This window comes from Homalodisca vitripennis, chromosome X (genome assembly GCF_021130785.1).
Source record: "Homalodisca vitripennis isolate AUS2020 chromosome X, UT_GWSS_2.1, whole genome shotgun sequence".
Taxonomy (NCBI): domain Eukaryota; kingdom Metazoa; phylum Arthropoda; class Insecta; order Hemiptera; family Cicadellidae; genus Homalodisca; species Homalodisca vitripennis.
In genome coordinates, this window is record NC_060215.1 from 103305031 (window position 1) to 103329171 (window position 24141).

The 24141-nt window shown below is 33.1% G+C and overlaps 1 protein-coding gene across 1 annotated transcript in view; it reads left to right on the forward strand.

The window, feature by feature from the left end:
- Positions 1–22927, forward strand: part of LOC124369762 (fatty acyl-CoA reductase wat-like) — a 45329-nt gene extending 22402 nt beyond the window's left edge. The window contains exons 6-10 of the mRNA XM_046827842.1: positions 5972–6081; positions 9786–9975; positions 14060–14314; positions 18404–18661; positions 20748–22927. Of these exons, the coding sequence (XP_046683798.1) occupies positions 5972–6081; positions 9786–9975; positions 14060–14314; positions 18404–18661; positions 20748–20880 (946 nt within the window). The 3' untranslated portion in view covers positions 20881–22927. The remainder of the gene's footprint in view (positions 1–5971; positions 6082–9785; positions 9976–14059; positions 14315–18403; positions 18662–20747) is intronic.
- Positions 22928–24141: the final 1214 nt, after the last annotated feature.

Genomic DNA, 24141 nt, shown 5'->3' on the forward strand with positions numbered 1-24141 from the left:
GGAAAAGGAATGCATTAAACAAATATTACAAAATACCTGTCATCATCAAATGGCCCTTACTTTAAGAATGTGCTTCATAGACCTAACTAATATTAACAGATTTTATTTTGAGAAGTAAACTTATTATTAAAAGATATAGGCTGCTAATAAGTTATTTTTTTGTCTCGAGGGACTGTTGCCTCCACACGTAGTCCTAAAAAGACCTTTTCGCCTCTCTCACATATGTTTACACCCTTAGAATCTGAGACTTTTACAGAAGCCAATCAAATCTGAGGGCTCCTGTTATCTGATATGCTTGGTGCTGAAAAGATAAGCCCTTAGGAATGTTTTCCTACTTTTAGATATGACAGGACAGGTTAGCCATATGTGTTCCGCTAATGCTTCTGCTTCTCCGCTGAGTCTGCATTCATCACTCTGACTAAAACCAACCTTTATCATATGTTTCCTAAGTAGACCATGTCCAATATATATCCCTACTATCAATCTTTTATCCTCCTTACTTTGGCATCCTCTAGGAAAGCTGCCCACCCTTTTAGCATAAGGAGATAAACGTTTTAGATTGTCCTAGTCCAGAAGCCCTGCTCCAGTTCAAGGATATAATCCTCTCTTCTATATTTTTTAATAGAGCTTTGCTGTAGGAGAAAGGTACTCCACAGCCTGGCTCACTTCCTACCATAAGGGATCCTGTACCGATTGATTTAAGCAAGGGTATCTGCTTTTTGTTTTCATGAATGCCTCATAGACCGGCACGCAACCCAGTGTAACTCCGTTCTTCTTTGCCAGTTCCACTAGATTACACTCCAATACATTCCTATTATTACATTCCCATATTGCTTTAGAGTCAAACTAACAGGCGTCAAATGCCTTTAGTGTAGCCTTGTTATCTGAGAGAATTAAGTATTCTGCCTCTTATGGCCTCATTTGTATGAGTCTTTTGGCGCAACATTCTATTGCCATGACTTCCAAGCGACACTGGTAACTTTACTCCTAGGCCATATATACCAAATCCTACCCTAGAGTCTAGGCATGATCCATCTGTGTAAAACTCCTGGACTCTTTTATTAGGTTAGGCCTCCTTATTGCTCCATTTCGCCTATACTCAATACAGATTAGATAAGGTTTTGTCATAACCATACTTTTTCATACGTAAGTTATTTTTCGGCCTCAGGATATTTCCTGAGTTATTTTCATAATTCCTTTTATTAAAGGTTGTCAACCACCATTACCTTTAAAAAAAAGAGAGACATAATCCCTTCCTGGGAGCATTCTTTCCCTGTCACGATAGTGGCCGATTCATCCCTGAACTTTGCTGTTACTTTTCGGCGTTTTAGGAGGGCTACTATCCACTTGACAGCATCTTAAGGAACATCAAACCATCCCAATATTGCCTCCATTGATTAATATGCTGTTCGGTCGAAAGCTCCTTTAATATCCGTAAAAACGCTGACTAGGGCTTTTTTTCTTAGAAGGTGTCATCCACCAAGCTGTGGAGAGCTGACTTACCTTCAACGTATGCGTGTTGATGTAGACTGAGTAGGTGTACCGGTAAAGTTTCGTTCCTTATATGTCTATTTATTATTTTTCCGTAGTTTTCACCATTAAGGAGATTAGGCTAATAGGTCTGTAAAAATTAGGTAAATGGTGAATTTCTATCCTTTTTCTGCACAAACACCACAAGTGCCGTCCTCCAGTCCTTTGGAATAAATCCAAGGACATAGCCGCTTTTTAACAAGATAATAAGTGTATTTAAGAGAATGTCCAGCCCCTTTTTGTAGAAGGACCAGAAAAACTCCATATGCCCCAGGAAATTTAAAGGGCTTGAAGTTATTGCCCATTTAATTCTTTATGATGTAAAGATTCTTTTTGATTGTTGTCTGGATTTTGCAACCTCTCGATCGAATCTATCCCCCGCCAAAGAATAAAAATCCTCACTTCGAGTCGAGAGTCCACATGGAAATTGTGTCTCCAACAACAGTTCTAAATTCTCCTTCTTACTCACCGTAAGGATACCATTAGCCTTTAGTAAAGACCACAGAGTGTTAGAGTGATCAGTTTTGAGAGTTTTATGAAGCCCGTCTTCCTCTGGTAGACTCGTTATGTTTTTTTCAAAAGTTGTTACGGGTTCTTCTTTTATTTTTTCTAATTTCTTTCTTGTATTCGTTTATGGCGTCTTAGTAACCAGTCATCTGTCCTTTTAACCCATTTAAGATGTTTTCTAGTTTTATCTTAAGTGTTTCTAGCCTTCTTTTCCACCCAGGTACATCTTTCTTTAGCCTATTATTTCTGAGGGGGTAGTTTTTCTCACAGGCCTTTATGATGGCTTTTTCTACCAATTGAGCCGACTTTCCTAATTCAAACTCATTTGTCTGATAGGGTTCTATTTCTTCAAACCCTTCTACTAGTGACACCATGTATCCCCTCCAGCTGGTTTATTGAGGAACCCTATGGGTAACATTCGTCTCTACTCCCGCCTTTAGGTCGAACCTAATAAGAAAATGGTCTGAAAGTGAGGTCTTTTGAGACATGACACCTTGCTATGTTAACGCCTTTAAGACCATTACATAAGTTAATATCGAAAACCTCTTGTCTTACACTAGAAATAAAAGTGGGATTAGACCCAGTATTTTGTATTTTGTAGAATTATATCATTACTTAAAATAAATTGCAGGAGGTCCTCCCCTTTAGGGTTAATATTGGTGTTGTCCCAGTAGGTGTGCTGCGCGTTACAGTCACAGCCAAAGATGAGGGCTACACCTACTTCTTCGAAGTACCGGTACTATAGTAGGCTTTGTATTTCCACTAGTGGACAGTGTGTTGAAGGGTTAGGGAAATATGCTAAGGCAAAAATTACCTCTTTTCCCCTTGCTTTGAGGCTACAGCCACCAGGTCTTTTGCCATTAGGTCTATTAACAGGTAAACCAATACTTTGTATTGAGAGTAAAATACAGGCTTTTTGGTTTTTATTTGTTCTATTGTGTATAAGATTACCAACCGGAGTCGTTAGGCTCCAGATGTAACTTTTTTGAACCTAGGTTCCTGGATTAGGGCGATGTCCAGGCCTGTTGTAATAAAATCTTCTTCCCAAGATGTCAGTTACGCTCTTAGCGTGATGGAGGTTTGTCTGAAATAAACGTATTGCTACGCCTTTTACCACCTCCTCCGTAGAGTCCACTCCTGACCATCTGTTTGGAGTTGCTTTCCTGCCCCTGGCCGAAATCAATTCTTCTTTCTTCACCGGGAGCACGTTGGTGTTTCATTTTACACCACACTGTCTTTTGGAGTAGACCTCTCTGGTAAGGTATTTACTGAATCATCTGATACTTTTGGGGGTTTCTTCTACTTACTTACTTACTTCAGACTTACGCGATGGTCTGTTCTTTGGTGGCGGCCTCAGATTGTTCTGAGTTCTCACTTTCCTTTTTTGGGGTCTTCAGGGTTCTCCGGACTTTTCTTCTTCAGTATTAGCCCAATTTTTCAAACTTATACCTGATCCAAGGACCCTCTTTTTCAAGCTTGTTTGCTATAGCACAGTCAATAGCCAGGGTAAGCAGCACTGACTTACCCTCATCACTCTGCACAGCACGTTCCATTCTCCGACCGTTAACTCTTTGTTTTGTGCCTTTAAGAATTTTATTATCTTTTCGCTAGAGTCGTTTATGCTATTTGGGAAGTAGGCAGTCGCAATTCTTACACAAGGAATTTCACCCTCTGGCACAATCCTCAGACTGGCTCCCTCCCAAGGCTTTAGGACTCCTTGTCTTCTAATAATACCGTAGAAGCTTGTGGAATTTGGCCTCTCTTTTCTTCCATGATCGCTTCCAGGATGAACTAGTATATTGTTTCCATTTGTTGAGATTGGAGTAGGATTTCCAGAAAATCGGAATGTAGTATTCCCTCACTAATGCTCTCTGTAACATATTTGTAGGAAGTTTTATGGGGAGGTGCAGACTGCTCCTTTCGTGACCACTGTCGTTCATCTTCATTTCTTGTTTTCTTCCTCTGGTGAGCTTCCAAGGTGAAGCCATTAGGGTGAGGTATTTTTGGCTTGGCCTCTCTTTGTCTTTTAAACCGCAGATGTTGCTCTTCCTGGATAGGGTTTAAGGCCAGTTCCCTGGCTTCATTTAGGGGATATCCACGTCTTCAAATCATGTCATTCTTTTTCTCACAGCGCCACACAGTTTAGGGTCCCTGGGCCTAGCCTTCTGGTTTGTGCTCCATCTACCCTTATGTGGTCGTCTTTCAGTAGTGTACCCTCTTCAGAAGTATCGACTCCAACCGAATCGGAGGATCTTGGACCTCCGCTTGGATATCTGCCTGTCTCATTTATCTGTTACGTTTGTTCAGGATATAAAGGGTCTGTTACACCCTTTACTAGTCCTTCTGCTTTTCGTGAACTTTCATCTACTTTTTGAGATTTGCTAAAGTTCTCTGGTTTGGTTTGGTTTTCGGTTTTGTCATTCGTACTCAATGTCTTCATACGAGTAGCAGAGATCTAAAGGTCACCCCAAGTAGTGGCCCGCTCTCCCCGGGAAGGGTAAATTAAAAACTGGAGGTCGCCAGATATTCAGAGTTAACATATTAGAGATCAAGCTCTTCCTTGATCACGCTACTCTCTGTATATTCCGTTCCACCTTGACTTAGAAAGACTACAGCAAGGTGTTTTTTTTTTCTTTTCTTTAAACCAGTTGTAGAAAAGAATAATACAAGTCAGAGTTTTGAGAGAAGGTTTTCTCAAAAGCTGAGGGCAGACTAAGACGAGATAAGTCTGTGATAGATTATAGAAAGTAGGGCCGTCAGTTCAGCTCAGCCTGATCTGGATTTATTAGAAGGCAAGAAGTGGCACAAGCAGATCTCAGGTGCGGTCGCACTGACTTGGCTCATGTGTTGGAGTATGAAATCCCACCATTTTGCACCCATACTAATTAGATATTTGTCAAAAATAAATTATTTATCTTATTGACTGCCATCTAGATCAATTGTAGCGTATATGCTGGCAAGGTTTCTTGGCACCCATATCTAACCAGCTACTGTATAATTTATGATTTTTTTCCCGAAGAGGTCGTGGGTTATGACCATAGCATTGTAACTCAGAGCCATATGTGCTCCTCTATATTTTCCCATAAGTTGCAGACTATAGCAGAATTCTAGTAGCTGTCTGGGGCCTGTCTCTCTCACCCCCATACATGGATATTTTAATTTTGTTGCCGGAACTGTGCTGTGATCTATGATGTTCTATTAAACTACTAGAGATGTGATATACTTTTGCCATTATACAGTATGGTGTTGTTGTCCTGCCGTGACTTAGTAAGAAGGTTTAGACCATAAAAGGCGTCGAAATGGCTGCATGTGCCGGATGGCAAATAGAGTTAGTAGTTAACAAGGTGCCAACTTTTGCGCAAAAAATACTAACAATACAGTGTAAAACAATAAAAGGTAGATCTACCTAGTAGTTGTCTTTTAATAAAAAATAACATAGGAAAGGTTGTGCCAATCATATCTATCTTACACTCTATTGACATTATATTAGACTGATTTTAATTCAGATAAACAAATTTGTCTTTTATAAATTTATAGATAAAATACTCAGTAAATAAATTACAGGAAAATATTACTTCAAAATTTCATTTTTTAATTTACATGATTTACTCGAGTTATTAGCGCTTTTGATCCATTATAAACTCTTATTTTGTTTCATTAAGTCCTCACAGGTCTGTAAACCTGAAGAAAAATTAGACCAAAAATGGTCCTCTACTTACAAAAAGATGTGAATATAGTCAAAGGAACTATGATATAATTATAATATATTATTAATAAATTATTATTGTCTATGTTGTCTAACAACACAACAGCTTATTTTATTACTGTGTTTAAAAATATATTATGACTAAAAAATTAATTTTTTACAATTTTAAATGTTTTATACTTTTACATACTTTTTGATCGGTTAAAAATTGTCATTGCTATCTTCCAGATTGTTGAAAGAGTCACCAAATACATACATTTACACCAAAGCCGTAGCAGAAGAACTTGTCAAGACCTACAGCAAAGTTCTACCTGTATCTGTCTTCAGACCCAGCATAGGTAAGTCATAAAAGTTAGGTTTAATAAGGGGACCACATAGGCCCTATGCTACGCATGGTAAATTCACAATATTTTTGCACACCTGTCTCAGAAAGTACTAAAGCTAATTGATGTAAATTTTTAACAACTTATATTATACATATTAATGTATACTTTAACACTGGACTTTGAGGTTTTAATTTTATTAAGAATTTAAACATTTTCACAAAATTGTATACTAAAAAGTATAATTTGTTTAACAATAAACTCCGTCGTTAATGTATGTATATAAACGTATAGAATATGTGATAAAGATGTAATTTAGTTATGTCCAATAGTTTTTTATAGAAGTGTGCACCAACGTTTCAAAAATCCATTTTTCGGAAAATTACAATCAAAGGCGTATTAGTAAACTGTGTAGTTTTCATAACCATTCCATTAAAAACTTCTGCTCCATAACTTGGGGTTTCTTGGTTTTTGGCTACAGCTACCCAGACTTTTCTTCAATCTTACTTTTTTAAAGTTCACCAACTGCTCAAATAGAATCAAGTAAACTACATTTGCTGGCTGGTTGCATAGCTTGCACTGTATATTTCTCCACACTGATCCAAAGTACACTAAGCACTGGCATTTGACAATCTGTACACAGTTAAAAATAGCTACAGCATCACAAACTGCAACTGTTGTGTTTTCAATCTGATAAACCCAGTTTTAGGCTGCCGCAATTAAAGTACATGCGTGACACTCTCGTTTGGGTTCTAGGTTTCCCTATAAAATTTACTATTCTAGTAACTCTGAGTCTGACAAGCTCCTAAAGACAGCCTTAAAAAATACAGCAGTTTAACCAACTTCACAAAACAACATAACCCACAAAGTATAACGTGATTATTGTAACAAAACCAGACTGCATGTAGTGGCTTCAGGATGTAAGCACTGACTTTGTTGTTTTCTTGTGTGTATTCTCTTACAAAAATATTTATTTCTTAATGATTTACTGCCTAAATGGTTTTTTGTATATCAAATTTTTAAGAAAAATACTTTCTAAAAAACGCATAAAGTCCATATTTTCCATTTCCACCTCCTTCAGACAAGCATTAAGAATGGTGAGGCATCATAATGAAAGTAATATTATAAACATAGTTGTTTAGAGTAGCAGTGTTAATAGTGTTATATTAGGATTAGCTTTACTTTGTAAGATCAATGCTAGGCTAGATATTAGGTATAGTTTAAGTAACACTCATGTCACTCTTATTGGATAAGTCACAAACAAGACATTCACTGTCCAAAACAGAGACTTTCATGTTTGGGCTGGCCAACTGGGTATGAAATCTACGTAAAGTGAGTATAATACAATCCCATAAATATACAACAACCAATTATTTTCTTTTTGTTTCTTTTTATTTTCCCCATTCGGCCTACTTACTCTTGGTGATGGTGCATCTCAAACCGCCAGCTCTATCTCGCAGCTCTGATCTCTTCCTTGATGGTCTCCAGATTCATGTACACCCTCTGCTGACTATTTTACGTCTAAAGTTAGTACTGGACTTTCTCTGAAGCAGTGCAGTTTTCTCTTACCATCAGTAGACTGGAGCTGAGTTATGTTTTACTCACTTATGTCCTGACATCATCATGTTTCAGTCTTCCCCATAACGTTTTCCAAGACAACCCTACAAATACATCCTCTATATTACTAGTTGACAGTGTCCTTTCTCCTAATGATAAAGTCAATAATAATTTCTTCGCTGAGCCTGGACAGATTCTATGTTTTAGAGGTTTGTGTCAATGGACTCTTTAGTACTATGCTATGGAATCAACATTGGACTGATATATTATACACTATTCGGTCCATTTAAATATCAGTACGTTGAGAATATTGACTTTATTACAATGAGGTACAAAAATTTGGCAGATCTGCAAGTGTAAAACAGGCATGAAACAAAAACTATTCATTCCAGCTCAAGAGTACATGTGCATGAACATATTTAATAGGTTTGATAAGCAAGATTTACCTTATGAGACTTCATTATATGTAAAATTTTAGAGAACTGCATATAGTGAATGAACACACCGAAAAGTGACCATAGCCTACACTTTGAAAATGTTATTAATATTGATTTTTAATACCTTCAATAAAAACTAATATAAAAATCAATGATAGCCGAAGGTGACGAAAAATAATTAGTCTTGTTACAAAATCAAGATTTAATAACAATCTCAAAATTCATAAGTCTTCAATCAAGTAATTATTATGAAAGCAAGGGATAAAGCAATTTATTCGCCAACTGATTACATCGATGGGCTGTGTACGAAACAAGATTCTTATTTAATATTTCTTCTTGAACGTTAACAAATTCCAGCATTCTACAGATATTCTAGTTAGTATTATTGTTTATAATGAAGAGCCATCTGATGGAACTTTGAGAAACAACAAGCTACTTCGTGACTTGGCCAAACATTTGCTGTCCGTTATTAACTGTCATTAACACATGCCGGAGGAATTTATTTAATCTCAGAGTATTAATTTAAATTTTAATGAAATTGCTGTTCCTACGGATTAAGCGCCGTGACTTACGATTCTAGAACAACTATACATTGTATATGTATTTTTTCCTAGGACTCAATACTAGCATAAGCTTGTTGCCAATATCTCCATTAGGCATCCATTTGACCTTGACAAATATTAACGGTGGTATGTCAGTTCTGTATGAAAGTGTAATTAAAATGGTGATATATAACTCAATTAATATTAGCGCCAGTGAAAATCAGATCGCTACGTCTCATGTAAATAATAATTTAGGTATTTACTGTAATTCATCTGTGAGTAATATATCTGAAAATTTTAATACTGTGTTTCTAAATACTCAGCCTCAGAAAAACGTTATTTTATCAATACAGAGTACAATGTTGTGTTTAAAAAAAGAGGCTTAATGAATAATAAATTAATTCATCGATCAATTAAGGTGTGCCTATACATTATACTCAACTAGAGTTTGTTGTAGGAAAACATAATTAGAGGAAGAGAGAAATTGTTTATAAGAATGCAATGTGAGTAGAATAATCAAATGTATAATTTTGAGATATCTATTATTTTTCTGATGCTTTGACCGTTGTTGTTGTGTCCTTATATAATTTAACGTCTAGAGATTCTAAGATATTTATTGACCAATCTAAATTATTTGACTTATTGGAACCATTAGAGCATTTGGATAATTCTGTATCTGATATTTACACATACTAGCGAAAACCTCTATGTAGACAAATATATTTGTAATCATTTATTGTTTTTTTTATTTTGTTATTATTTTTGAGAATCTTTTTGTTTCGATTTTTTGTCTGAATCATTACTCTTGGATTTTATTGTTTTTATTTTTATTTTTATTCTTAATGCCTTAATTATTAATCCCTACTAACTTGATATGAAAACTGTAACATGACTTTTGTTCATGGTTAGTAAATATTTCGACAACTTTAAAGTATTATGACAAAGCGACCAACATAAATAATATCCAAAATCTCACACTAAGCCCTTCAAGTTAGTTAATGCTCTAACATGACATATACTTTCAACTTGGTTAACGTTACGTTATAATAAGTTACATTGTTTATTGAAAAAAATAATAGTATTTTCTAACGAAAACAGTACTTTCAAAATTCTTATACATATTAAGTGAGGAAACAAATATTGCGCCATTATTTGCTATTTAACTACAACATCTTCATTACAGTGGTGGCAACTCGGGATGAGCCTTTTCCAGGATGGATAGACAATATGTACGGCCCAACCGGAGTGGTTGTTGCAACCATCACAGGGATTATGCGAACTCTACATTGTGATCCAGACAAATTGGCTGATATTGTGCCAGTCGACATGGTTGTCAATGGGCTCATTGCTACCGCGTGGAAAACGCATGAAAGGTCAGTGTTTGTACATTATTTATTTCTTGTTAACTTAAGAAAATGAGCTTAGGAAACCCCTAATTTACACTTTGTCCTAAAAGACCTTTATACTGGCTTCCAGAGTGACAGGATATTCAGCATGTGTAAGGTTGGTGTAGGGGCCACCTCCGGTTGAAACCCCATAAGGAGGGTTAGTGCTATATGTCAGTCATGTCACTTTGGAAGAAGGGGAGGCCAACTTTGTTCCAGCCTCTCCAATTAAAGCGGGTTGGTTACAGTACTCCTCACGTTTAGCCTAACAACAGCCTTTAACACTAATGGAGCTCCACCTACTTCAACAGTCATCCTTTGCAGTAAACTAGACCTATCCGTATATTCTTTTACCCATTATCTCAAGATTTTCGGTTAGTAATGTGCTGTTCCTCCATGAGGTTAACCAGAGGTAAGTAAAGGTATAAACCAGACAGAAGTGAACTCTCCAGGGGGATAGTATTCATTTTTACACTCTTCTTATTAAAGAGATTTAGACAGTCAACCATCTATTATAAAACGGTCAAATCAGCTAGATAGTGATATTTGGATTACCTGATTGAATTAAAGCAATTGATCTTGTTTACTGTCACGACCTATTAACTTCATTATAGTGTGTTCTGTACTTTCTGATTGTGAATCTGTCGCCGACCTTTGGATCTTGATCGAGTGAAAATATATCGGGCGTTATTGGATGAATATAGTAGGAAAATTAACTATATTTTTGTTGCTTAGAGTAAAGACAGCCATCAGGACAAATAAAGTAAGCAATTATGTTTTGTTTTTAATGTTCAAATTGCATCTTCAGTTTCAAAGGTTAAACCAAACACTACACATGAGCATGCATTAGTATGCAATTAATAGACAGCACAAAGTTTTACTTTACATAGCTTAGGTTCTGATGGATGAGTATAAACCAACCAGATGTGAACCCTTCTGATGATCATTTTGACGTTTTTAATTTAACGTTCAATTTAAGTTTTAAAAAGATAATTATTAAAATCGTCAAAATTAAAATATTGAAATAATTCTATTACAAGTTTACCCTCAGTGCAAATATATTTCTAAAATTTTTACTGATTTCGTATATACTGGTTTCATTGAAAACATGAATATTTATTCCAATATGAGGCTGTATCATTGAATGTGTGACTGAATTCTCCACTAAATTACGTATTTTTATTAAAAATAACTATTAAGCAAGTACATAATTCATAAATACATAATACAAAATCATACAGGTACATTCTAATTTTTAGTAATGGTAACATTTAGTCTACAATACTATCATTAGTAGTTTTAAATTAGAAATGTACTTAGAAATGCCATAACTCAAGTTTCCATCTAGCAATCTGTTTATCAGTAAGCTAGAGACAGTGAAATTTACTGCATTGAAAACATGTCCAGTTAGAACTAATATTTTAATGTGTACCTGTACAGTAACATTAGATTCTGTATACTATACAATATAAATTAACCTTCTCCTTCATGGCCATCAAATGTAAAGTGTGAGACCTCAATATTCCTGAGTGTATTAACAAGTTAGCATGAGTTTGTTGAAGGCCTAATATAAAGTTAATCCTAATATAACTAAAAAGCACCAATTATGTTTGGTGGAAAGAAAACTTGGAGTACTTATTTACTTTACAGAACAACACAGTTGCAATTTTAAAAAATGGAGAAAATTTTTAAAATTGTTCAATGTGTGAAATTGTTTTAATTTCATTCGTGATTGCCAGACACTGCTGAAACAAACTAATTTGTACGAAGTAGTTAACTTATGTAATGGGTAGTTGCATCTTTCGTAACAAACAAATTATATGAAAAATAAAGATTAGATTTACTTTTCAATGGGGATGATAATGGACACCAGTAAAATTCTCATATTATCTTGATTAGGCTTTATAAAAAATAGAGTGAAAATCTATTTCTAGATTATTAATGTTTTACAGAGTATTTTGGTTGACTAATTTACAATAAATTACCGGTAATGTGTATTTATTACTGCTTATAGGTACTTTGTGTCCAATTATTTTTTTATTTATAATATAAGTTCTTTCATACATAAACACAATTTAAATGCATAATATTAAAGTCTAATCATTCTACATTTTAGATAAAAGATTTTTTCTGAAAATTCGAAAATGGTTGTTACGGATAAAATTATAATGCTCAACTACCATTCTGATAAGGGGAAAAGCTACAAAGGGAATGTTTTAATAAGCTATAATCGCATTAAAACAATAAATGAGCCAAAATGAGATAATTAAAATAATTAATGCATATACCAAATATTTAGCCTCTATGTTTAATGAATAAAGGTTCATTGTTCCTATGCGTCTAACTCTGTGGAAGATTTCATGTTCCTAGGTATGCTCTTTCTTCTTGCAAAAAGTAATATGCGTCTTGCCCCAAGCCACTTGCCTCCGTGTTTCCACTACCCGTGCGCATATTTGTATAGTACGATGCCATCAGTGCAGCATGTAGCCTACCCTATGTATTCCTGGTGTTACTGCAGCCATAATAATTTTAAATCGGAACAAAAGAATAAAAATAACAATATCTTACTATAGCCTGCCTAGATTACTAGGCAGTGGAATGTTAAGTAACGTCCGTGAACGTGATATAAGTGGGCTATTAAAATCTTCACTAGGATGTCAACAAATTATTTCGATATTACATACAATTCTGCCTATTGCAACCACCCAAATGACAGAATTTCCAGGATATTTAAAAAATGTTATTTTATGTTACTCTGAACCCATAACAACTATGATATTAAAATTTATACGTGGGAGTTTTTATGGACCTATAGTTTTAATGCAAGCTTTTAAACACGATAACTGCCCTACTTTTTAATATATCAAGACTAGTATTGGTACAGAGACAGTATTTGCACTTAGTTCGGATGGGTTTGTAGCAAATCTTAACCAATAAAAATGTTTATAATATTCATGTTGTATATTCATGTATTTAATGTTGTTGGAATCGAGAAAATCCCCAAATTAAGCTCTAGACCTAACTAGGTCAAAAAAGATAAATCAAGGGGTGTTTTTTTGCGTGAAATTATTTTTTCTAAGAATATCTTCATAAAAGTAATGTAGATTTATTTCGTTTTGTTTTTAATAATAGCCTATGTACCGAAACGGTAAAGGATTTTGGTTTTTTCTGTCTAAGGATAAAGAAATAAACACAAATTAAACTTAGTCAATATTTTTACTTTCATAATACTGTTAGTATTTCCATCATTCAATGTTTGAAAATAACGTCTACAAGATTATGTCCTTCAACAGCAACTCACCATGGAAAACCAGTTTCAGAATTTTGTTCAGTTCACTTACATGTATCAATGTAAAATGTTGATTTGTTTATTATCCTTCCTTTAGTTAGTTATATTGAGATTGAGGGCGATTTATAAACTCTTTATCCAGTAAAAAAATCATAAGTAAAAAGGTACTGAAATTCACGCAGGCTCACCGCACAAAACCATTATGAGAAACCTGTTAAGTTAAGGTCCTATTCACCTTCCTCTTATGCAGTGTCTTCGATCTGACGCTGTTACGTACTTGACTCCTGAAATCTGAAATCATGTTCGTCTGAAGAGATAAAAAAAAGGCGGAAGAAGCTCAAAATGAATATACAAAAACTAGTTGGTTTTTTTATATTCACTAAGAGGAAGGTGAATTGGAGCTTAACTCAACATTCATATTGAACCCACCCTTCTCACTATAGCTACTTTATGTGTAGAAACCTAGTGTTTAGGGTTAACTTATATGTCAATACGCTGAGTGAATTTGGGATTATCTAAATTGTAATTCAAGTCTTTGAACTACAAGTCCCTCATTTCAAGTTCGTTTTCATTCATTCATTCATTTTCAAGTTCGGTATTATTAACAGTTTTCAAAACAAAACAAAAAACAATTTTCAATCAGGATTCAGCAAATTTTTTAACAGGTTACGTAACTAAAATTCTCGTTTTTATATTTGTAGACTATTTAATCATTCAAATTTATTTTAATTGTATTAATATAAATAAGCAATGTATCACATTTTATTTTTAATTATATTTCAGGAATAACAAGATAGAGACATCTGATGAGCAGGCGCAAGTATTCAACTTCGTCTCGAGTCCAGAGAAACCCATCAAGTGGTCCCAGTTCTTCACTCTGGGCATGAAGCACCGTTTGCCAACAATACATTCTGTGTGGCACCCAAATCTCAAACTGAATCGCAGCCAACTGCTACACAGAGTACAATCTTTTCTGTACCATTTCATACCGGCCTTCTTAGTCGATAGCATAGCCCGTGCCATCGGCAAACGCACAAAGTTAGTATGGACTTTTGTTTCTTAATCTTAAGATTTTCTCGGTCAGATTTTAGAATTTTGAATAATGTAATCTTATTTTTATAAATGGCTAAATTTCAAAAATAATTAGTTATGATTTAAATATATTCTCCTTCTTTAACTCTTTGAGTGCCAAGAGCCAATGAGAGCGGCTCGCGGGTATTTCCGAAAAATGCAGAGGGCCAACTAGATCGGTTTTTCAAATATATATTATTCTGTTACTAAATGTTGACTTTTGGCGTTGTACTTAGTCTCATATTATACATAATAAATAAAATAAAATAGATTATCAACCTTCAATTTATTTGATACAGCTGCTAAAAGCTATTTGCCAATTATGACAGACAACTTTTATACGAGTGCAGATATTCAATATTTTGTACTAATATAAAAGAAAAGTCATACTCAGTATTATAGATACTTAGTATCTTGAAACTTTGTAAGTTACTTCCTCCGACTTATATAGGTAACAATAAAAAAGTTGCATACAAATGTATTACGATCAAAAATTACATTTTTCTTCATCATTAACACGTAAAAGGTTAAACACTGTTGTACAATTTTTAATTTATAAATTTAATCCGATTTTATCATAAAAATAAATATTATAAGTTATATCTTACCTTTCCTCCAACACAAAAAAATAAAGATCATGCCATCATGTTTATTTTGGAAAAATCTGTGAATTATTTTGTGTATCGCTACACAATTACCAAATATTTTTTTAAATCAATACTAAGTTATACAGAAACTTGCTTTTTGAAATTTGGTTTCTTTATTCCTATGAACATAAAGAACAATAAAAAAAATGCATACAAATATATTAAGATCATAAAATTATAATTTTTAAACTATTATGTATAATCCCAAAGTACCAATGAATCTAATAAAAGGGGCATAGTAAAAATGCCCTAACAACAAAAGTAATGAGAGAATTACAAACGTAAACAACGCATAGCAACACGAACGTAACCTTAATCTCGACCAAACAATTCAACAGCTGCGAAGCTCAAATACGACCAAACAAACAGTCCATAAACGAATTAACTACTTTGTGGTTGCAAAGCAACTAATCGACTATCGATTAGTCAAAATTTCGCGGCAATAAGATGAACTATAAGAAAATTACAGGTGAAAAACGTGACGTACCTATATTACGGCCGTTGGCGATTTTCAGTTGAGCAGCCGACGGCCGTAATACCGGTACGTTGGCATCCAAAGGGTTAAACTCCAAAGTTAAACAAATTTTAAAATTTATTTTTTTGTATTATTTTTTTAATTTCAATATTTTGAAATGTTTTATCACTAAAATAAATATTACAAGATATAACCTACTTTCTCAAATATAAGAAAAGAAAATCTTCTCATTACGTTTATTTTTTTAAAGTTATGAATTATTTGGCTGATTACTACACAAACACCAAAATAGGGCTTGGCACTTAAAGAGTTGACTTACCATAAATGTTTGGCGTAGACAGTGCCAGTTCCTCAAAAGTACTTGATACTTAAAAAGTTAAGATAAATTTTATTTGCTGTTTGATATAGACTCAGGTAAGACATTGTTAACAACTGCTACTATAACTATAAAATTCATACTTACCGTAATTATTTGCCTAGACCAAACTTGAATATCACTGAATTTTTGCCATAGCAGCACTCATTTGCTTAAATGCAGCAGTGGCATTCAGAGTTCCATGAAAAATTTCTCATATACAATAGTTTGTGCAGGGTGTTTTTTCTCCAAAATCACAATGGGTTTGTTTGGAAGTTTTAAGTTTAACCTGCTTATGTGGATGAAATAAAATAGTCCTTTTGGCTCACTTGGAAAGAGTAGATAGTTTGTGTGGTAGCTGAAATATTATTAATATATTCTTACTGGATTGATATCCACACAATATCCCTAAAACTGTTTTGAGATGCAAAAACATTGTTTGGAACATAAAGTTTTGGAAATGTTATAAGCATTTCAGAACACTTTTTACTTTTTCTTCAGCTTAATAAATAACAGAGTTGTGGATTTTTTAAAGTATGAAAGTCAACTATAATGGGACAAAATGGTTTATCAAACTTGCCAAAGAACTTAATTAAGGTACTTATAAAATCAATGCTGTTTCAAGTCTGAATTTGTTTCAGCACTCCCAACGCCAGTTCTTGGTGATACCGAAAATTATTAACTACAAAATGTTTAGTAGATGTTATAAGCAAAGACATAATCCTTCCTGCTTTTTTCTTTAATTCATAATTAACAGAATTGTGAATATTTTTAAAGTTTGAACGACCGCCATATTTAAAAATTATAATTTCAATTATTGTACTAAATTTAAATTGTTTGGGCTTTTTTGAGAAAGTTAATGTTTCCACAAACCACATTGTCCTCCATAGATATACTGTATATATGGATACATTTACTGATTTCAGCATAAAATAAACTAGTGTTTCTCATAAATAGGTTATTTAATGATGTTTCAGTGGTTTCTGAAAATGGCTATGATAGAAATGGCTAAGTGGTATATAAAATTAAGTGGTACTTTAAAAAAGTGGCGATAGTCAAAAAGTTACAATGTAGATCCTCTTGTAAATGGCTCAAGTTGGGAAAGTTAACTTGTAAGTACATACTGGACTTAAGAAGTAATTTTTTACAGTAGTTAGCGATTGTTCACATCCAATGGAGGATGGTCTACAAAAATATTAAGTGTAAGCATAGGTTCAGATGTACATCATTATAAAGGTTTAGTCTCACAGAGATGAAGTTTGCAAGTAGCACTTAAAAAGGTTGATCCAGTACAAAATAGAGCTGCATAAGGTCGAAACTACTGCAAAAAGTTATGTTTACTTTCCAAATGCTTTTAGAGTAAATTTTTGAATTGTTTACCTTCGGTTATTTGACAGTTGAAAAGTTGGATGGTAAAACTATTAATTACAAAATTGCTTTTGATACTTGGAGGAATCAATTGTCATTCTTGAAGTATTTTTGTGTTCCAGCTCATTAAAATTATTAGATTTTGTTTTGTAGACTTTGTACTTGAGGTAACCCCCAAGCACAATGGTCTAATAGATATAGATTTGGTGAACGTGGTGGCAACTATACACTTCCTCATCTATCGATCCACCTTTGTGGAAAAACAGTGTTAAAATTTTCTCTTCAAGTTTTCTTCATCATTGTATCACAAAATTATATATAATGATGTAAGTCATCTACATTGAGCTTGTGCAACAAATAAATTTTAAAAAGCTTGAAGTGAGACTCATTTAAAAATCTTCTTCGCAGATTTAACAGAGATGTCATGAGTTATGTTACTGAGCACAGGAACTTGTGTGGGTTCTCTGTATATGGCTGCAATTCATCTAAAAACCTTTCTTCATTTGTCATAGTAGCTGACATTCCTGGCGTAATATAATAGGAAAACTTCCTATTTCCATGAATCCTTGAACACTTCTCTCTAAAAGTTTTTCTTGAAAATTGACTGCCTCTCAGGAAAGTAGTCAATAAATAAATGGCACACTTCCTCATGTGAGCATCTATTTTTCCCCAACAAACCACCATGAGAAGTGTTATTTCATTCACGTTCGTCAAGTAACATAGTTGAAAGATTATAAGCAAAATGACAAATGACAACGACTCCTTGTTCCCCTGATACAACAAAAATTTGTGGGTGTAATAATGATTTACCAAGTATTGTTGCTTTGTCTGTAATCATTCAGAAAATGTTAAGCCGGTGCGGATTTTATGAACACCTTATATATGAGCATAGTTAAGTGTTTTTATCTATATTAGCGTTATTTATTTTATGTCATTTGTGTATTCATATTATTTTTATGTCTTAGTTGCATTGTATAATATGGTTGAAGTGTACTGCCAGTGTACTCTATTTATTGTACACTACACAGACTAATGAATACAGAGATTCTGATTCTGATGGCCAACCATTTCTGATAAATAAGTTATAAAAACTAAAAAAAAAAATGTCAAACATGTTTGGTAAAATTTTCCATAAGTATTCCAGTAATTTAAATAAATTTGGATCGGATATTATATAACAATAATTTTATTGAACCTGATATTTTCCACAGTCTAATGAAGATTTCAAACAAAGTGGCCCGGTTTGGAGAACTTATTTCATACTTTGCCACTCGTCAGTGGCACTTCAGCAACAGAAATGTTCAGGACTTGTGGCAATCCATGGGAGCTGAGGATAAGGTGCTGTTCCCATTCACATTCTCTGAGCACGACTGGGAGACATACTTCAAGAACTACCTGAAAGGTACTCGGCAGTACTTGCTGAAAGATGACCTGTCCACGCTTCCTCGAGCTACAGCAAGGGATAGGCGGTAAGTTGGTTTGGGACTGTAAATTTTTCTAAGATCCAAAGTTTGTAAAATCAGCGAATAAAATTTCACTCTTTTAAAGTATGAAAAGTTTCCTGAAAATCCAGAGTCAGGGAGCTCCTTTATGGAAGATTTAAATACCCCTTGAAATGAGACTCTGAAATCTGTAGATATGTAAAGATCTCCAAATCTCTATTTCTAATAAGTAGTTATTGACATGGCTTATATTCTTAAGAGCAGCATATTTGCTCTCTTGTAGGAACATATTGCTTTCATTTGTTCAAGACCAGAAAACAATACCATTTTTCACATGCACCAATGTTGACTTGATTCCAGCATAGTGAGGAAATATCTCAAATTAAATTCTAAAACAAGAGAATAGTTTGTCACTCACATTATAGTACATTATAAATAATTTCCAAGTGTATTAGAGATGTGTATCCGTTAAAAAAATAAATTGGACTTGGATTAACTATTGCAACTGAGATCTGGATGATGGTATGCAGCAATCTTAGTTGTTAGGATGACACAGCCTCTGTGTACCTGACCTCTGAAGTTTCCTATTCATAACACATTGAAGTATTGCTTATACAATTACACACAGATGAGAATCAACAGATGTGAAGTGTTTCAGTTTAATATCAGTTCAATGAAGATGGCTCTCCACAATGGGGATGAAATGTTTCAAGGTTGTAATTGTACAAGCAATGCTTCAATGCTGCGTGAACCAGAAAATTTAGATGTTAGATGTGCAGAAATACAACTTTAGATCAAGTTGTTTGAATTTGACTACATCCATAATGCACATTGGCTTAGAGTTCTCATATTATGATTATTATTTCACATTAAAAATTATTAAAAAGTCTAAAACCACATTTAGAAATCAGATATAAAGTATATCATGAGCAACAAAGTTTCAATTAGTACTTTTTCATAGTTTTATGTATATGTGTAACATAAATATAAAAAATATAATTTAGGCTAAATTGTTTAAATTTCCTTAAAAAAGATAATTGTAATTCATTATTTTATTCTTAACACAATGAAATAAATGCTATTTGTACTTTAAATAGTGTATCAACTTTTTTATTTCTTGGTGTGTTAATATATAATAACCCTTTGATGGCATTTTAAAATTAAAATTGCTTATTTTATAAATATACTATAATTTCTATAAGTAGAAAATAGAAAAAGAATGTAATAAGTGTCAATTTTATTTCTATTTTTCCTATAATTCAACAAAAATGTAATCTCATATTGTTATTCCCACATGAAGAATAATTTTGACACACCTCACTCAGCTGTACAGGTAACTATAGTAACACTATAGTCACTACTATAATGTTAGCCCAGCTCCCATCTGGTGCATTACCATCTTCCTTATTGTAAACTATCAGCGTATTATACATCATTACAGTCAGTACCAAACATTACTAATAAGTCAGCTCTGTTGACTTTAAACTTTTTATCATACTCGACTTATCTGAACCTATTCGGTGAACATGAGTTTGGTATATGAGTACTCACGATGATTATTGAATTAGAGCAATGTTCAAATGGTATTTGTTGTTTCTTGTTCGTAGAAACAATTGTGTGATTAAGAAGCTGAGAACAATAGATTGGAATCACTTCAAATCTTTGCTGTTACTGTTGATTGATTTACAATGTGTTTTTGTGCGTATTTCTACTTATAAGTATTTATTATATTTGCTAAATCCTATTCTGACCTCACTGCAAAACTCGGAAACTCTATTAAACTTCAAATTCAACTGTACCAGATCCAGTGCAACATTCTGAGATCTACTGATCTGATATACTAAGTCCTAAAAGTGCAACTCTGTGGTATATTCATTAGCACTTTGTTACAAAAATATGATATTCATTGGATAACACTACAGATTTGCTAGTAATAGAAGTGGTTTTGTTAAGCTAAAAATAATGTGATTCTTATAAAGTTACAAATTAGATCATTTTTTTATTTGTATTTTAGAAAGTAATTTTATCTTCTCAATAAAGCTTATTGAAATAAATGTTGAGCAATTTAGAAGTGTTTTGATGAAGTAAACATTAAATTGTTTGTATTTTACAGATTTTTCTGGCTCCACTACACTATGAAGATGGTCTTCCTCTACCTGATGGGTAGAATGATGTGGAAGACGGCCGGACCCCTCTGCCTAAGGCTATTCTTTGCACTTGTTACTTTCTCTCAGTCTCTGCGATGAACACTTCACGAAAGCTTCTGCCAAACCGTCCATGTTACTTAACGTCCATTTTGCCTTTTTATATGTGCTGATTGTTTGTACACTTTAAGTAGAGTATTTTTATACTATAAAGTTTTTCAGCTTGAAGTGTCTAATGTCTGTTTGTAATGAATGTATAGTTTTATAAAATCCAAAGATATTAACCCAAGAACTTGCAACTGAATTACCTCTATTGGCAGACCACTTTTTCATGTTTTGCAAGAGTATTTCATAAAAATATGACAAAATACTGAAAGATATTCATTTATACATTGTCATAATATATGTCTTATTTTTCATAAAAGTCAGAATTTTTACTGTCCATGTTGCTATAAATAAATATTTCATTGCTTTTTGTTTTTTTTTTTTGGAATATTTTTATTTTTTTTATATTTATTTTGTTTTAGGGAAAAAACTGTACCTGCAGAAGTGGTATATATTTGCTAAACCAAAATTATAAATTATTTGTAAATTTCTCTAGTTTCAAGAAATATAAAATTGTATGAACTTATTGCATAAGTTTTTATTTTTATATTGATTAAACTTACAATAGAGCATGTTTATAAAAATGTACATTACCTTGGTAACATGTTATATTGCAACAATATTTTTTCTATGCATGAAACTGTATTATTACAATATTATGCAACAGAGAAATACTTTTCAAAACATGTTTATACCACTTGAGTAAATAATAAAAAAATAACATAATTGCAACAAAAAATGTGGTACTTGGGTATTATCTGGATGCCACTATTTTTAACAGTTTATCTTATCGAGGACCTAAAAAACAAAATAATTATAAAGAGCAAACATTGTTTGACTTACTGTAAAAATTACATGTGGTTATGACAATCGGTAATTGATTTCTGCCTTCCAAAATGGAGCGATGTCAGTAAGAAGTAAGCCACTCTGTCCCACGTTCATATTACTACGTGATATAAATACGTCTATATTAGGTCTCTAGACCAATAATTTATATATTATGTTACTATTAGTACCAAAGTAAGATAACCTCTTTTCGAGGACTAACATGATATGAGCTTGAATTTAGGTGCTATCTCAAAGGATTCTTTCGGGGGGCATTTCCGATTGGTACTCTCCTGAACTCAGATCACGCCACAGATCATCCAACTTTTCTGATATTAGATCACATTAATTGATCTGGCACGTGATCTGAGTTCGGGAAAATACCAATGGGAAATACCCCTGGGCATCAGTGCTCTTCGACTTGTATCAAAGACGACCACGAATCGAACTTCATACTAATAGATAAATCGCTTTATCCGCTACCGAGTGATACCATTAATTTCGTAAAAGCATTATAGTTAATATATAAAGTGGCTTTTTCGCTGTGATGTTAGATCGTCCAGTTGTTAAGAGTGATAGATCGTTGCTGCAGCAATGGTCACCAGTACCTCGGTTAAAACCCCTAATAGGAAAAAGATGCATTTCATAATACCAGAGTATTTTTATTCACAGTGGCATGATAAGGTTCTATACCAGATATAGTATTATTCTTCAACAAATGTACATGTTTGCTATATTATGTGTTGGTTACTAAAATGGCAAATAGTATCCAGGAGTTTTCTAACTGTTATTTCACTTAAATCTCCAATTTACTTAGTATATTGTACATTTAAATAGTAGTGCCTGTAACTTTACCTATGCTAAATTTAAATATTATCAGGATGTCTATTTCTTTAAATACAACAACGCTAATAATGTTGCTATAAATGTTCAATTCCAATTTTATATTCATTAGATATTTATTTTACTTTCTTTGAAACCAAACACCCTTTTATAGTTATTAGTTAGTTTAAGAGAAGTGCAATTAAAAATAGTTATTTATATAAGCTAAAGTGCAATTAACTGTAACTATTACTATCTATTTGCTACTATGCTATTGATAAGTACATCACTGTATGTTTTGTACAGCGAACATGTTAAACATGTTTGCTTGTACTGATTGTGTTTGAATTATGTGATTCTGTATGTCTATGTTAAAAGTAAAATATTTATTAAACTATGCATTTGTTTACTGTCCACATTTTCTTTCCAATTAGTTTACTTACTCATAAATCGTATTGCTTTAGAATGTTCATATAATTATAATTTCTCACAAATATATTGATTAGATGACAATTATGTGATGCTTACACTAAGTACACTTTTATATAATATAAATTTGCAAGTGTATAAGTCAAAACATTAGTATCATGAAAATGTGAATGAATGTGTGTATGCATACTAAGTGGATAGAGGAGTTTAAAATAATGTTGAACTAAACTCAAAATGAACATTTGTCAAACCTTTTTATAAAGAAACTTTAATTATCTATCATATTTCCTAAATTCGTAATGATATGAATACAATTCATATACCTTTATAGCCCATTAGGTATTGCCCTTTCTATCCTAATTGTGGATATTAATTAATGTGTGAATAGTAAAGTTAAACCAAAGTACTTTTTTCCTGCTTTTGTTAAATATTATTCAAAGACTAAATGAAACTATATTTTCACAACTATAATTTAGTAATATGCAAAACAAGTGTGAGAATTGATTTTTAAATAATCTATTGAAGTTTATAGTGTTCATTTATCAATTTAATATTGAATCAGTTCTGGTTCAAAATCAAAACTATTTGTGTAAATAACCACTTACATGTCTAGCAAGGAGAGTTTGTTGAATCTACATATTTCATGAAACAGTGTTAATTTTTAATTAAATCCATTTTGTTTTGAAATAAAGCAGGCAGACTGTGAATGGTAGAAAATACATTAATGTATCCTAGATTTTTGTGTAGATAACAGATACACACATAAGTGTGGGAGATCACTGTAGAAAATAAAGTCGATCGGGTGAGTTAAAGCTACAATCAATTTTTAATAGATATTCCCATAAACTCAATGCATCTCCTTGGAATATCTTGGTTTCAATTTCCACACTAGCCGTTCTGAGATAATGTCCTCTGCAGTCATTCTAAAGCAAAATTCGAGAAATGGTTCATCAGATCTATGCCAGGTTGGTTTGTAGAGAGTGCTCTACAGTCTTACCATGACAGGTGTAATAAGCAATAAAATACAAACAGAATGTGTAGGTATACTTCACATACAAATCTGAAGTAATAGTAATCATAAATCATAAGCAAGTGTCTGAAGTAATAGTTTTGGCAGACCAAATTTTTACAGTAACAATTATGGTAATGTAATTCTATTCTTTGTTTAGTTAACACTATTAC